Source organism: Mustela putorius, unplaced genomic scaffold (assembly GCF_011764305.1).
Source record: "Mustela putorius furo isolate JIRA1106 unplaced genomic scaffold, ASM1176430v1.1 tig00000450_pilon_pilon_pilon, whole genome shotgun sequence".
NCBI lineage: Eukaryota > Metazoa > Chordata > Mammalia > Carnivora > Mustelidae > Mustela > Mustela putorius.
In genome coordinates this window covers 15,146,249-15,159,573 of record NW_025421385.1, presented here as the reverse complement: position 1 = coordinate 15,159,573, position 13,325 = coordinate 15,146,249, and the positions used below count along the sequence as shown (strand labels likewise).

The window sequence follows — 13,325 nt, the reverse complement described above, 5'->3', positions numbered from 1 at the left end:
TGGAGGATTTGAACACAAGGCTCTCAGGAAAGAATTGATTCCTCTTTTTTATTCATGTAGCTCACCAGATTCAGAAGTTTTTTTTTCTTTTTTTTTAAGATTTTATTTATCTATCTGACAGCGAGAGATCATAAGTAAGCAGAGAGGCAGGCAGAGAGAGAGAGGAGGAAGCAGGCTCCCTGCTGAGCAGGCAGCCCGACGTGGGACTCGATCCCAGGACCCTGAGATCATGACCTGAGCCGAAGGCAGCGGCCCAACCCACTGAGCCACCCAGGCGCCCGCCAGATTTGGAAGTTTTTAAAAATTTCCTAATTCTTAAAAGATTGTATTTAAACTTTAGTCTCCTTGCACTTTTCCAATCTCTGTGTTCCAGTGATTGGAGAGTTGAAGATCGTGGTATCTTGGACCACTGTGCACATCAGAGGCGTCGCTCTGGGGTTCGAGGTCTGGTAGTGCTGGACGCCATCCGTCCACCCCAAAGCCAGCTGGCCAATGTGCTCATGTTCTGACCACAGAAGTAACAATGTTGTGGAAGATGCGTAAAATGTAGGAAAATATTGGGACACGTGGGTGACTCAGTTAGTAAAGCATCTAACTCTTGATCTCAGCCCAGGTCTTGGCCTCAGGTTTGGGAGTTCAAATCCTGTGAGGCGTGGCACCCACTTTAAAATAAAGAATAGGAAGATACTGAGATTCCCTGTAATTCCACTATGTTTGGCTTTTGTTATTTTTCTTTCTGGGCCTTCTTCCTCAGCCTTATTATGTACCATATATGCATTTTTAAAAAGCAGAATTGTGGTTAGATTCAATATATAGTTTGTATCATGCTTTTCACCCTGAACAAAGGTGTGGACTTCTGTATAAGTGTAGCCATTTTCCTTGTTATTTGTTATGATGATTTTGCCAAATATCCCCCCTTCCTACTAGTGGAACACTTAGGCTCTTCAAACATGGTACACCCCAAGCAGTAAATGTTCTCACACATAAACCTCTGCCTCTCATTGGGTATATTTCGCAGAAACAGAATCGCCAAATCAAGGAATGTTCCAATATGGACTCAATGAGGGGCGAAATAATTCTTAAATTAAGTCACTTTTATCATCTGTATTGAGTATTTACATTTTTCCTTGCTTTGTTTTAAACTGGATTGTGAAGTCATTTTAAAATCCCCTTCAAGCCTTTCTATGGTATCACCACAGTCCCTTTGAGGAACCACTCACATTATTTGTCTTGAGGATTTTGAGTCAGAGTAACCGTGTCTGTATAAATATGTCCAGTTCAACCGGACCGTAAAATTCGATTAGCTGGTATTTGTCAGGGTTTGCGGTGTAAGGGCGGAGACCAGAACACCCATCCTGCACCTGATGCTTGCCTCTCAAGACCATGTCTATGGGGGCACCTGGGTGGCTCAGTGGGTTAAAGCCTGTGCCTTCGGTTCAGGTCGTGGTCCCAGGGTCCTGGGATCGAGCCCCGCATTCGGGCTCTCTGCTCAGCGGGGAGACTGCTTCCTCCTCTCTCTCTGCCTGCCTCTCCGCCTATTTATAATCTGTCTGTCAAACAAATAAATAAAATTTAAAAAAAAAGACCATGTCTATGTCATCTCTTCCAGCAGCTTTGAGCTCACCCTGAGTTTATCTTGGAAGCTTTTTTTAAATATATATAAATATATTTAAAGATTTGATTTGAGAGAGAGAAAGTGTGCAGGAGCAGGGCAGAGGGAAAGGAAGAAGCCGACTCCCTGCTGAGCGGGGGGTGCAGTGTGGGACTCCATCCAGGGCTCGATCCCAGGACCCTGAGATCATGTCTTGAGCTGAAGGCAGACAGACACCCACTGAGCTGCCCAGGCATCCCTTGAAGCTTTGTAAAGGAGTCACGGTGGTGAAGATGCTCGCTTAGATTTCACCGGCCCTCTTCCTGTCAGAGGAAGAGACCTTGTTGGTATTTTGGTTGCTTTTCCTGCAAGGGAATGCTGCTTTGGAAAGGCAGTGACATGGAGTGTGGGGGCCTGGGTTTGGTGGCCATCTCCGATTGCTCCGGTTCTCATGTGTGGCTTTAATGCTCAGTCCCACTTGGAGGCAGGCAGTTAGGGACATTTTGATCTCTCCTAAAGAACCCCGAAACCTGTTCTCACTCAGTCCTGCTCTCCCCACCTCTCTGGTTCTAGGCAACCACTTTTTGTGGACATTTCATTTAAATGGGATTAAATATTTCAAGGGATGCCTGGTGATGCAGTCAGTTAAGCGTGTCTCAGCTCAAGTGGAGATCTTAGGGTCGTGAGATCAAGCCCCAAGTCTGCTTGAGATTCTCTCTTCTTCTCCCTGGGCTTCCCACTCCTCTCTCTCAAGACGGGATCGGGAGGGAGACAAACCATAAGAGACCTCCCGATCTCCCCAGCCCACATAAGAGACTCTTAATCTCAAAACAAACTGAGGAGGGCCCTGGGGGTGGGTAGGGAGAGGGGGGTTGGGTTATGGACACTGGGGAGGGTATGTGCTATGGTGAGTGCTGTGAAGTATGTAAACCTGGCGATTCACAGACCTGTACCCCTGGGGCTAATAATTCATTATAATGTTTATAAAAAATAAAATTATTAAAATTAAAAACTAAAAACAAAAACATTTTGGTATGTTCAGTATGCTCTTGGGTGATGAGTTTCTTTTGCTTAGCAATGTTTTCATTGTTCATCCACGTTAGAACATGCATATTTAGGGGCACCTGGGTGGCTCAGTGAGTTAAAGCCTCTGCCTTTGGCTCGGGTCATGATCCCAGGGTCCTGGGATCAAGCCCCGCTTCGGGCTCTCTGCTCAGGTGGGAGCCTGCTTTCCCCCACCCCCTGCCTGCCTCTCTGCCTACTTGTGATATCTGTCTGTCAAATAAATAAATAAAATCTTTAAAAAAAAGAGATAACCTGCATATTTAATCCTTTTTATTACTGAGTAGCCTTCTCCTTTGCAGGTATCCCTAATTTTGTTTTCTGTGTATCAGTTGATGGATATCAGGGTTGCTTCTAGTTTTGGGCTACTGTGATTAATGAATACTGCTATCAGCATTCCTGTACAAATTTTTGCATGGATGCATGTTTTCATTTCTCCTGGCTATATATCTAGGGGTAGAATTGCCGGGTCATACAGTAGCTCTGTGTTTAACATTTTGAGGAGTTGCCCGACTGTTTTCCAAAGCAGCTGCACCATTTTACATCTCTGCTAACCATGGATGAAGCTTCTCATTTCTCAAGTCCGTGTTACTCTCCCATCTTTTTGATGGTAGCCATCCTAGTGGGCGTGGATTGGTACCTCATTGTGGTCTGGAGAGGCATTTTCCTAATGACGGATGATGCAGAGGATCTTTTCATGTGCTCATTGGCCATTTGTGTATGTACTTTAGAGCAGTGTCTACTTAGATCCTTTGCCCGCCTTTTAATAGGGTTTTATGTGTTAGAAAGCCATTAAGCTGTCACTCAAATTCATAAGCCTCAAATACAGTATTTCTCGTTCTCACTTCAGTTACCATCTCTGTTACCTTCCCCTCCCTTCCCCTGGTCTCTCGCCAGGTACTCTGAGCTTGTAGGTCGACAGAACTCCCTCATAATTCGCTAAATGTCGTGTTCTTCTTCTTTGCCCATGCTGCTCCTGCGTGGACTGCCTTCCGCTGTCCCCTTCACGCATCTCACCCTTTCTGCAGCCAGCTCACTTGGTATGTGCAGTGAGCTACACTGGAGTGTGCCCATGTTGGCCTCCAGATGGGTCTACCGCTGGATGAGCTCCCCAAGGCCAAAGGATAATAACCGAGTGTATCCCCGGACGTACAGTGTAATTAACACAGAGCAAGAACGTGGCAAATACCTGTTCAATGAACCATGAAGATTCAGGAAAAACACCTTCGCTGTCCGCTACCTATTTGGGATATGGTTAAATATTTTTCCCATAATTTTGGCTTTGGGTGATGATTTCTTTCTCTACAGTTTTAATGTAATCAGAACATAACGGCAAAAGAAAGTTTCCTGCATTGTATATTGACCCTTGGGTCTGAGCGCCACCTCTGCTTTCACACGGTTGAGTGACTTTGCTTTGTAAAATGCAGACCCACAGAGGCCGCCACCGTGTCACGCCCTGTCCTTGCTTGTCTGCTGAGAGAGTCAGCAACTTGCCACCAGATGCTCTCTTGCTCTGCCTTGTGCTTTTAACCACTTTAGGAATCCCAGTGTCAGTGTTGTTACCAGTGTCCTAAAAAGAAAAGGTGTAACAGAATTACACAGCAATACGTTTATCTTTGTGGATGTTATTTGGGGCCTTAAATTGGTAACTAGGGATGTGTCTTCCAGTTCAGCCCAGTGGAGTAGCTGTTGCCTGTGATTTGTTAGATCTTGGGCTTATGGGAAGGAAAGGAGCAGGTAGGCACTGTTAAGCAAGGTCAGAATTGACAGATGTGCCTATAGGTGGAACAGGTGTATTTCAAAGGGCACACCAGATGATGGCCATGTGCTGTCCCCAGCAGCTGGTGCTGAGAAATGAGGCGAAACTGAGATCCCAGATCCCTGAGGTGTTTGGGGGGGTGCTGTTCCTGGGACAGTTCAGGGGAGGGGTGTGGCTGTATCTGGGGACACACTGTTGGGGCTGTTGCTTGGGAAGGCTATAGACCAGTCATTTAATGTAGACCACCTGTGCAGCCTCCAGAGGCTAGTTCATCCAGGATCTGTTCAGCCAGGACTCCCCAGCTCCGGGAGCTAAGTGCCTATGTTGGGGGAGGGGAGAACTTCAGAGTGGTCTGGACTGCTTAGTGTGCATGCGTGGATTACAGAGGGGGACCATTCCACCAGCAGTATTTGACACACACCAGACTCTGTAATTGAGGTAATTTGTGAACCCCAATTAAGGGCCCTCGAGGGAAGATGAAAGATTAGGATGCGGCTTGCTCTGGGTATCATATCACAGGCGGCAGGAGAGGGAGCTCATCATTCCGTTCCCTGGGGACACATACGGCCTGGCTGGATGTCCTCTGGAATAAAAAAGAGGGAAGCCGGGTCAACAAAGAGGCTGAGGTGGATTTTTGTAACGCGGTCTGATCACTAGCGACATTGCTTTCTTAACCTCGCCCCGTTGGGCCCAACCCTGGTGCGTTGCGCCTCCTGGTGGCCAGAAGAGGCAACTAGGTGTCCGCCGGCATCCCCGGGCTGGCTTTTTTTTTTTTTTTTTTTTTTTTTTTTTTTGATGCTTCTGCCCCACCCTTCTCTTCACTGCGCCCACTCTGGTCCAGCCCAAGGCTCTCTGCTCCCCTAAGCAGTAATGAGTAAGATCTGAGCTTCTCCGTCTGAAGGGAAGAGCAGTCCTAAAACCTTTCTTTTGTTTGCTTAGGGGAAGAGGCCGTGGCAATGGGGTGAAGCAGGCAAGGCATGAAGTGATAAACAGGACGAGGATGAACAGGAAAGGAAGCGGGGGGCGGGGGGGCTCGGTGCACTTTCCCTTGCAGAACAATGACACAAGCACGTCGAAATTGCAAGACCGGTGTATCAGTTCCTCTGTGTCTTCCTACGGACCATTCTAAGGTTTCGGGAAGAAAGCATTTGAGATCCGAGGCTGCCTGAGATGTTATGAGTGCTTGATGTGGGTTCTGACCTCCATGCCGTGCGCTTGAATATGGCAGTGTCTGTATTGCGGAATAGGGCCTCGTTTGATCTAAATATTTAGTTAACGGGTACCATAAAGACAACAACAAACAAACCCGCTGCCCCAGTCTTCGGGCTTTTTACAAGTTGCCTTGGGTTGATTGAGCGTGGGAGACACAACGGTGGCCTTCGAACACCCTTCTCAAGGGACAAGGGAGGAGACCAGTTGCCATCCCCCAGCTCAGGGCCCGTGTGTCCTACGGGCGGTGGAAATGTAAAACTACTGTCGCTGCTAAATGCGAGCCGTGTTTGGCACCTGGTCAGCCTTTGCACAAACAAGGCTACAAAACGCCGTAAAAAAAAAAAAAAAAATGGTCGTAGACTTGTAATATCTGGGCCGTTATTTGCTTCAAGTCCTGCTAAAGGGTGAGGACGCCCGAGTAAATCGGCGCCAGGAATGAAGTAACGGCTCAGATAAAATGTTGCTGACTCGGGTTCTTCACCCCAGCCACGCTGAACCCCTCCCTGGGACCCTGCGGAGCCCCACTGACCATTCCCGGACACCAGCTCCAGGGCGGGCCCCTCTCCTGTAAAATGAAACACATGACCCGGGCGCGGTGCCAGGTCCCGGCGCGCGGGGGCGGGGCTCCGGGGGCGGGGCTCCGGGGCGGGGGGCGGGGCTCCGGGGCGGGGGCGGGCCCTCCTATAATTAGCCGTGGAAATGCATCCTCTGTCCCTTTTTGCCGCGGCTCCGAAGTCCCTTTAAATTCTCCCTCATCCTCCGGGGGTGGCTCGGCGCGCACTCCTCTCTGATCTCTCAGCCCGCCTGCGCGGGGCTGGCGAGACCCGGTGCTGCTTCAGCCCAGCGCCCGCAGGAGGGCGAGCAGCGGCTGTTCCTGCCGTCTGCAGGTGTGCGGTTAAATATGCTGGGAATCCTCACCATCACAGGTAAGGCGGCGGCCGGCTGGTTGTGTTCCGCCTCCGTGGCAGGTGGAGTAAAGGCTTCCCTCCCTCCACCCCGCATTTGGGGGCAGAGACCTTTCGAGGTCCTTGGCCGGGGACACACTGATGGGGCATTCATTCCTGTGTTGGCTGACTTTCCAGCCAGAAGAGCATTCTCTCTTGGGCTCCGTGAGAACTCAACACGCCCAGCGTTTTCTTTTTGCCTACGCAGGAGTCTCCCTGACTGTACTTAGGGGAGACCTTGAATGTATTGGGGGGCGCTTGGTGGGGGGAGGGCAGAAGAATAGCCAACTGAAGAGATAGGTGTTAGATTGGGGTGAATTTGAAGCTAGGTTGTGAAAGCCTAATCCCTGGTTGTAGTCCTAAAGAAGTAAATTCCTGTCTTTGCGAAATTAGGATATGGCCTGCTTATTAATAGGAAACTTTCAGTGAAAGTGCACTTGGCGATTTAGGGGCCTAAAATGTTAGCTCTGGTTTAAATGGTGGTTTTAGCAAATACATAGTGTAAAGTTGATGGCCAGCGGGTAACAGGATTGAAGCACTAATAGTAAAAATGTATGTTTTTTAAAAAACGCATTCTAAAAATTTGGCTGTAAGTATGAATTATAATATTTAATTCATATGTCTAGCAAATGAGTTATATATATCAGATTTGTCAAAAGCCCTCACAGCTCTTCTAACTTGATATTTGATCGTTGATGCATGTGTGCTGTGTGTGGACTGACTCCTTAGGAACTTGCCTGTTTTCTCTTCTCTCCTTTTTACTACTCCAGCACAAGCGCCCATTGGCTAATTTAGATTTCTAAGACCTGCTCTTTTCTAATTGTTTGAGATCACTGCTCATCAAATCTACACCTTTTCTTAAAAATGCTGTGTAGGATTTCTAAACTTCACATTTTTCTCAATATAATGGTTTCTGTGAAGCCTGGTTCTTCTGTGCAATTTTAAATGAATGTGAAAGTTCAGCAAAACTAAAAATACCCCTCACTTCCTATAGATTAGCTTGTTTACTTTGAGATTTCCTTAGAATTCCTTCCTCGAGTTAATGCCATAAGCCACATACCATTTGTATAGCAACAATGTTTACGAGACACCTAGAATCTATTATTTAATAGACTGTACAAAATAAAATAGATTAAAACCAAAACGTTTCATTTTTTCCAGATCATTTCTTTTTCTCTGAATGAAACAGCCATGCCAAACGTGAGAGAGGCTGCCTGGTAGTGTGGTTTGTGGGGGGTGCCACGGCTAGGGGTGGGCCTTCTAGGATTATAACTTTTCTTCTGGGTGCTTTTTGTGTATAGCATGACCTTTATTATATTCACTGCCTGATTTGTCAGGTGTTGAGTTTCTTACGAGATAGGTGTCACTTTTTCAAAGTAGTTAAAGAGGTACGGAACTTGGGGTATTTGGAGGGCTTTCAAAAATTGGTTCAAATCATCCCAATGGATGAATGGAAACGGTTGGAAGGATGGTGTCATTTTTTAAAAAAATGTATATATTTATTTGACAGAGATCACAGGCAGGCAGAGAGAGAGAGAGGGAAGCAGGCTCCCTGCTGAGCAGAGAGCCCAATGTGGGGGCTGATCCCTGGGACCCTGAAATAATGACCTGAGCCGAAGGCAGAGGCTTAACCCACGGAGCCACCCAGGTGCCCCTGGATGATGTCATTTTTAAGGCAACTTCAAGTTAAGTAGATCTGTTGCTTTCTGAGTTCCTGTTACAGTGCTGTTGTGGAGAATGGACAAAATTTGGTACTTTCCCTAGTAATAAAGTGCACATAAATTCCTACCTCCAAAACTGTAACAGCCAATAACCATTTTGTTGTGGACCAAGGGAGTTTGAGCTGTCATCTTTTCCCCCCTCTGTAAGTTATCCTGATAAGAAAGATTTACAGTGACTGGTCTTTAGTTGGTCAGAATCTTGAAAAGCAAGAAAAGCTTTTAAAAATGGCATTAAGTAGGGGTGCCTGGGTGGGTCAGTGGGTTAAGCCTCTTCCTTCAGCTCAGGTTGTGATCCCAGAGTCCTGGGATGGAGCCCTGCACCTGGCTCTCTGCTCAGCGGGGAGCCTGCTTGCTCTCTACCCCCTGACCCCACCTACTTAGGATCTCTGTCAAACAAAATCTTTAAAAAAATTTTTTAAAAATTAAAATGGCATTAATTACTAATTAAATAGCAGATTACTCATCTAAATAATATGAAATCTAGTCCTCTTCAGTGTTACGTTATGCGTGGAGCATTTAAATTTCACAGTGAACAGGAAGTGATCAGACTGATAATATTCTTGTACTTAGGAGCGAGTTTCCTTTCCTGAAAGTAAGGAAATGCTGTCACTTACAGGACTATTACTCCTCCTTCCTGCACAACCCCCCACCCCCAGACCAGTGAAATGAGGGTAGCAAAACTTACTGTGAAATGATGGCATATTCTCATACACTCTGGGTCTTCCTTGACATCTTAACCTCACATCACAGGAGCAATACTTTAGCTTACAAGCTGGACAGTAGGAGGCATCTGGGTGACTCAGTCAGTTGAGCGTCTGCCTTTGACTTAGGTCATGATCTTGGGGTCCTGGCTTTGAGCCTCGTGTTGGGCTCCCTGGTGGGCAGGGAGCCTGCTTCTCCCTCTCCCTCTGCTACAGTCCTGCTATGCTTGCTCTCTCTGTCTGCTCTCTCTCTCTCTCAAAACAAAACAAAACAAAAAACAAAACAACTTGAGGACCAGCTGGCTCAGTCAGTACAGGGCGTGACTCTTGATCTCCAGGTCTTGGAGTTCAAGCCCCACGCTGGGTGTGGAGATGACTTAAATAAATACATTAAAAAACAAAACAAGAAAATACGTGATCACATAGGATGGTGGAGGTGTCATCTCCCCCACCAGCCTACTAAAGGTGTGCCAGGAGAAAAATGCTTCTTGAATTTTGGAAGGTAATTTGAAAATATCTAACCTGTTTTATCTAACACGTTATTGAGATAACCGTGGAGTGTCATGGGGAATTAGGGCAGCATTACTCTTTGTCTCTACTAGAAACCAGGGAAGGAAGAGTCCTCCAACATTCATGCAAGTTCTAGATGATCTATATTGCCTTTCTCTATGCAGATCTTTGGACAGGATTTTAAAAAATCATCTACACGGCTGCTTCTGTTTGCCAAGGAGGCAGATGAGTTGTTTAGAGACTCGGGGGATGTTGAAATGAGTATGGTCACACCTACTAAAGTAATAACTACCTCCTAGTGAGGGCCCATTCGCATTATTCTGTACAAAAATCCTGCATACAATGGGTATTTAACACCCTTTTAAAGATGATAACTCAGTTTTTCTTGGTGTTTCACAACTACAAAGAAGCACAGCCGTAGTGTACCTTGTAAAGGATATTAATACGGCTTTCTTGGTGCCCCTGCTTTTGTATGCCTGCCCCGATGTACAGGGGCCATTCAGCATCACTGTTGAGGCCGGGACAAATGGGGACCGTCCCCTGAACCCTGCCTACGTGGGGTTTTGCTTTTCTGAGTTTTAATCCTAGTTTAAACATCTCCCTTCGAGGTTTTGTGGTTAATGAGCCTGACAGCATGGGACGTTGGGTGTGTGGGATATACGGGATGGATTTAGAATGTAGAGAATTTCTGGAAAAACTCCAGGACAGTGCTGCAGATTGTAGGAGAAAGTTAACCAGATCCAGATGTCAGCAGCAAGCAGGCCTGGTGGGGCTACAGAACAGAGCGCTCTGGTTACCCTAAACCGAAAAAGTTAATGTTGTAGCTTTTGCAATATTGCACTTTTTCTCTGACAAAAATGACTATTGTTGTACCACGGGACTTGGAAAGCTACGTTTGGATAAAAGCATTAAAATTTTGCAATATATCATATGACAACCTCTTTCTTGTCTTCTCTTAAACATCTACAATAGAAGACACGAGTTACACTTTTTATGTCTTAATCTCTTAAGTATTTGGAAGAGTGAGAACAGACCCTGTAGGCTGTAGGTTTTGGACTTGTTGATTGATCTGCAACCGTTGATTGCATTTGTGGAGTTTGGAGGTGGGGTGTCTGTGTGGAGCACAGCTTCTAGGAGAGTACTTGGACTTTTGGGGGGATCATGTGCCTTTTGAAACTCGGGAAGTAGACGGATGACGATAGTTCCACAAGGACAGTGTAAATGTGGCCGCGCACCCCGGACGGCTCTTGTGTTTGATTTCCTAAATGGGGATTACCTAACTGGACATTTATCTGGAGATGAAGCAGAGTTTACTAGAAAATAACACCTAAAAGCTTTCATTTGCTCTACCAAAGTGGGATTTCTATACCATAAATGATTTCAAGTTTTGCTCTTGAGACATCATTAAAAATACTTACCGTATTCTCACATTAACTTGACTCGTTACTATTTCACAGCCTTGTAGGGGTCTTGTTCTTGTTTTTTGACCTTGAAAGGGCTTGTGATGACAAACTCATAATACTAAGAAATACGTAGATTAGGGGTGCCTGGGAGGCTCAGCCATTAAGCAACTGCCTTCTGCTCAGGTCATGATCCCAGCGTCCTGGGATCGAGACCCACATCGGGCTCTCTGCTCAGCAGGAAGCCTGCTTTTCCCTCTTCCACTCCCCCTGCTTGTGTTCTCTCTCTAGCTGTATCTCTCTGTGTCAAATAAATAAAATATTAAAAAAAAAAAAAAAAGGAAAAGGAAATACATAGATTACTATCAAAGCCCTTAACAGTTTTCCTATAGTTTAATGAAGGGAGTGGCTTATATTTTTAAAAATGAAAATACAGTTACAGGTGTTCATTCCAGAAAATATATACTACTGGATGCCACTGTTCTCTTCTACTTTCTACACTTTTTAGGGATACTTTTTCATTTGTCTTAGAAAAACACAAGACAGGCTGACAATTACCCAAAGCCTCTGGTGATAGGACAGCTTTAGGAAGCTGGTACCTTCCTTTGTGTCTGTTATGTACTGTGTCTTCAATATCTAAGGTCCACCATAAGGATTTTTTTTTGAGGGCATATTCTGAAAATGTAAATGCATGGAAGTACCTTGTACATCATTTTAAAAATCGTGTTTTTTTGGGTGCCTGGCTCTCTCTGCCAGAGGAGCGCACAACTCTTGATCTCAGGTTCGTAAGTTCAAGTCACACACTGGGTGTAGAGATGACTAAAAAAAATACACTTCCCCCAAAATAAAATCATCCTTTGTGTTTCCAAGAAACGGTTTTCAACATACGGACACTCTCACACAGACATGATTAGAGTCTTCTCCCCGAAAAAGGGAATAGAAATGCATGGTTTCTGTAATAATGTTTATTTGAGAAGCAGGACTTCTGTGATGTTTTTTCACTGACGGCGATGTGGGAAAATAGGTCCACACAGACCATGTCCCAAGCAAATGGTGGGAAGCGTGGGTCTGGTGAGTGTGTGGCCTGAGGTTAGGACGGTAGTGTTTTTTTCCTTTGTAGTCATAGCCCTTTTAAATGGCTTTGGGGTGTGGAGAGGACCAGTATCTGCCAGCTCTATCTACTAGAACTTTTTCCTGTTGATAAGCAGACCGGGCTCCCTTTCTAAGCTTTCTTGCTGTCTTTGATACCAGGCAATTTTCTAGCTCAGTCACCAAAGCAGTAGGTAAATGAGCATGGTGTTTAGACTTTATGGGCATTTGGGAATCTTGCTGGATTGAGAGCAGTGTTCTTCAAAGTGGAAAATTTCGATCACTCTGAGTCTCGCATGAGTGATAACTGTGTGTCAGAAAGGCCTACTGTAAAGTCAGTTGTTTCTGGGGAGGGACTTTTTGGGTACCAAGAAAGTGCATCCTCAAATCAGTGATGCTTAGATGATCAAGCCTTTTGATTGTCCTCTTTCAATCCAGTGGGACAGATCTAAGGCAGATAATACTGAAGGGAGCTGATGTGTTGAAAACTCAAGCAGAGGAGGTAAACTTATGAATGAAATGTTTCTGGGTCTGGTTGTGAATGGATTCCACTGTGTGAATCTAGGTAGGTGAACAGTGGCCTGTCTTTTCTAGAAGATACTAGTATCACTTGCCTTCTGTGTCGCATATCTGCTGCCTTCACTCCCCTGCCCAGACCCCACCAAACTGGGCCAGCAGGTTTGCTCCCCCAGCGATGATCTTTAACTCATTCAGAACCAGTATGCAGACAGCACATAAAAATGAAACCAGATGGGATCCAGAGGGAGACAAACCATAAGAGACTCTTAATCCCTCCCACAAAACAAACTGAAGGTTGCCTGGGTGGGGGAGGAGGGAAGGCAGGTGGTTGGGAGGTGGTTGGGAGGTGGTTGGGAGGTGGTTGGGAGGTGGTTGGGTTATGGACATTGGGGAAGGTCTGTGCTATGGTGAGTGCTGTGACGTGTGTAAGCCTGATGATTCACAGACCTGTACCCTTGGGGCTAATAATACATTATATGTTAATAAAAATTTTTTAAAATGCCTGGAAAAAGGTTTCTGCTCACCACAAACTGGAACAGGGACAGGAATGAGTGTGGTCTTGTCTGGAGATTCCCTTTTCTGGCAGCATGTGGGAAACGTACTGGGTATGGATGGGCCTGGAAAAGCGCGGGGGGGGGTGGCCGGGGGTTGGGGGGATGGAGTTCAACACAAAAAGAAGGGATGCGTCACTGTTCTGACCCTCAGTTGGTCCAAAATGGGGTAAAGGGTCTAGATCCTCACATGGTTTGAATAACAAACAGGAGAGGGAGGGAGCCAACTCAGTCTGTCTGTGCCCCGTTTTTCCCGTAGCATCTGT

At 46.0% G+C, this 13,325-nt stretch overlaps 1 protein-coding gene across 2 annotated transcripts in view; it reads left to right on the top strand.

Annotated features, from left to right (window-relative positions):
• AKAP12 (A-kinase anchoring protein 12) overlaps nucleotides 1-13,325 on the top strand; it is a 100,435-nt gene that overhangs the window by 69,902 nt on the left and 17,208 nt on the right. Inside the window, exon 1 of one of the 2 annotated variants that reach the window (XM_004753567.3) lies at nucleotides 6,321-6,550. The exons of the other annotated variant lie outside the window; for it this stretch is intronic. Within the exon in view, the coding sequence (XP_004753624.2) occupies nucleotides 6,526-6,550 (25 nt within the window). The 5' untranslated portion in view covers nucleotides 6,321-6,525. Of the gene's footprint in view, nucleotides 1-6,320; nucleotides 6,551-13,325 lie in introns of those variants that run through there. 2 annotated transcript variants of the gene reach the window in all.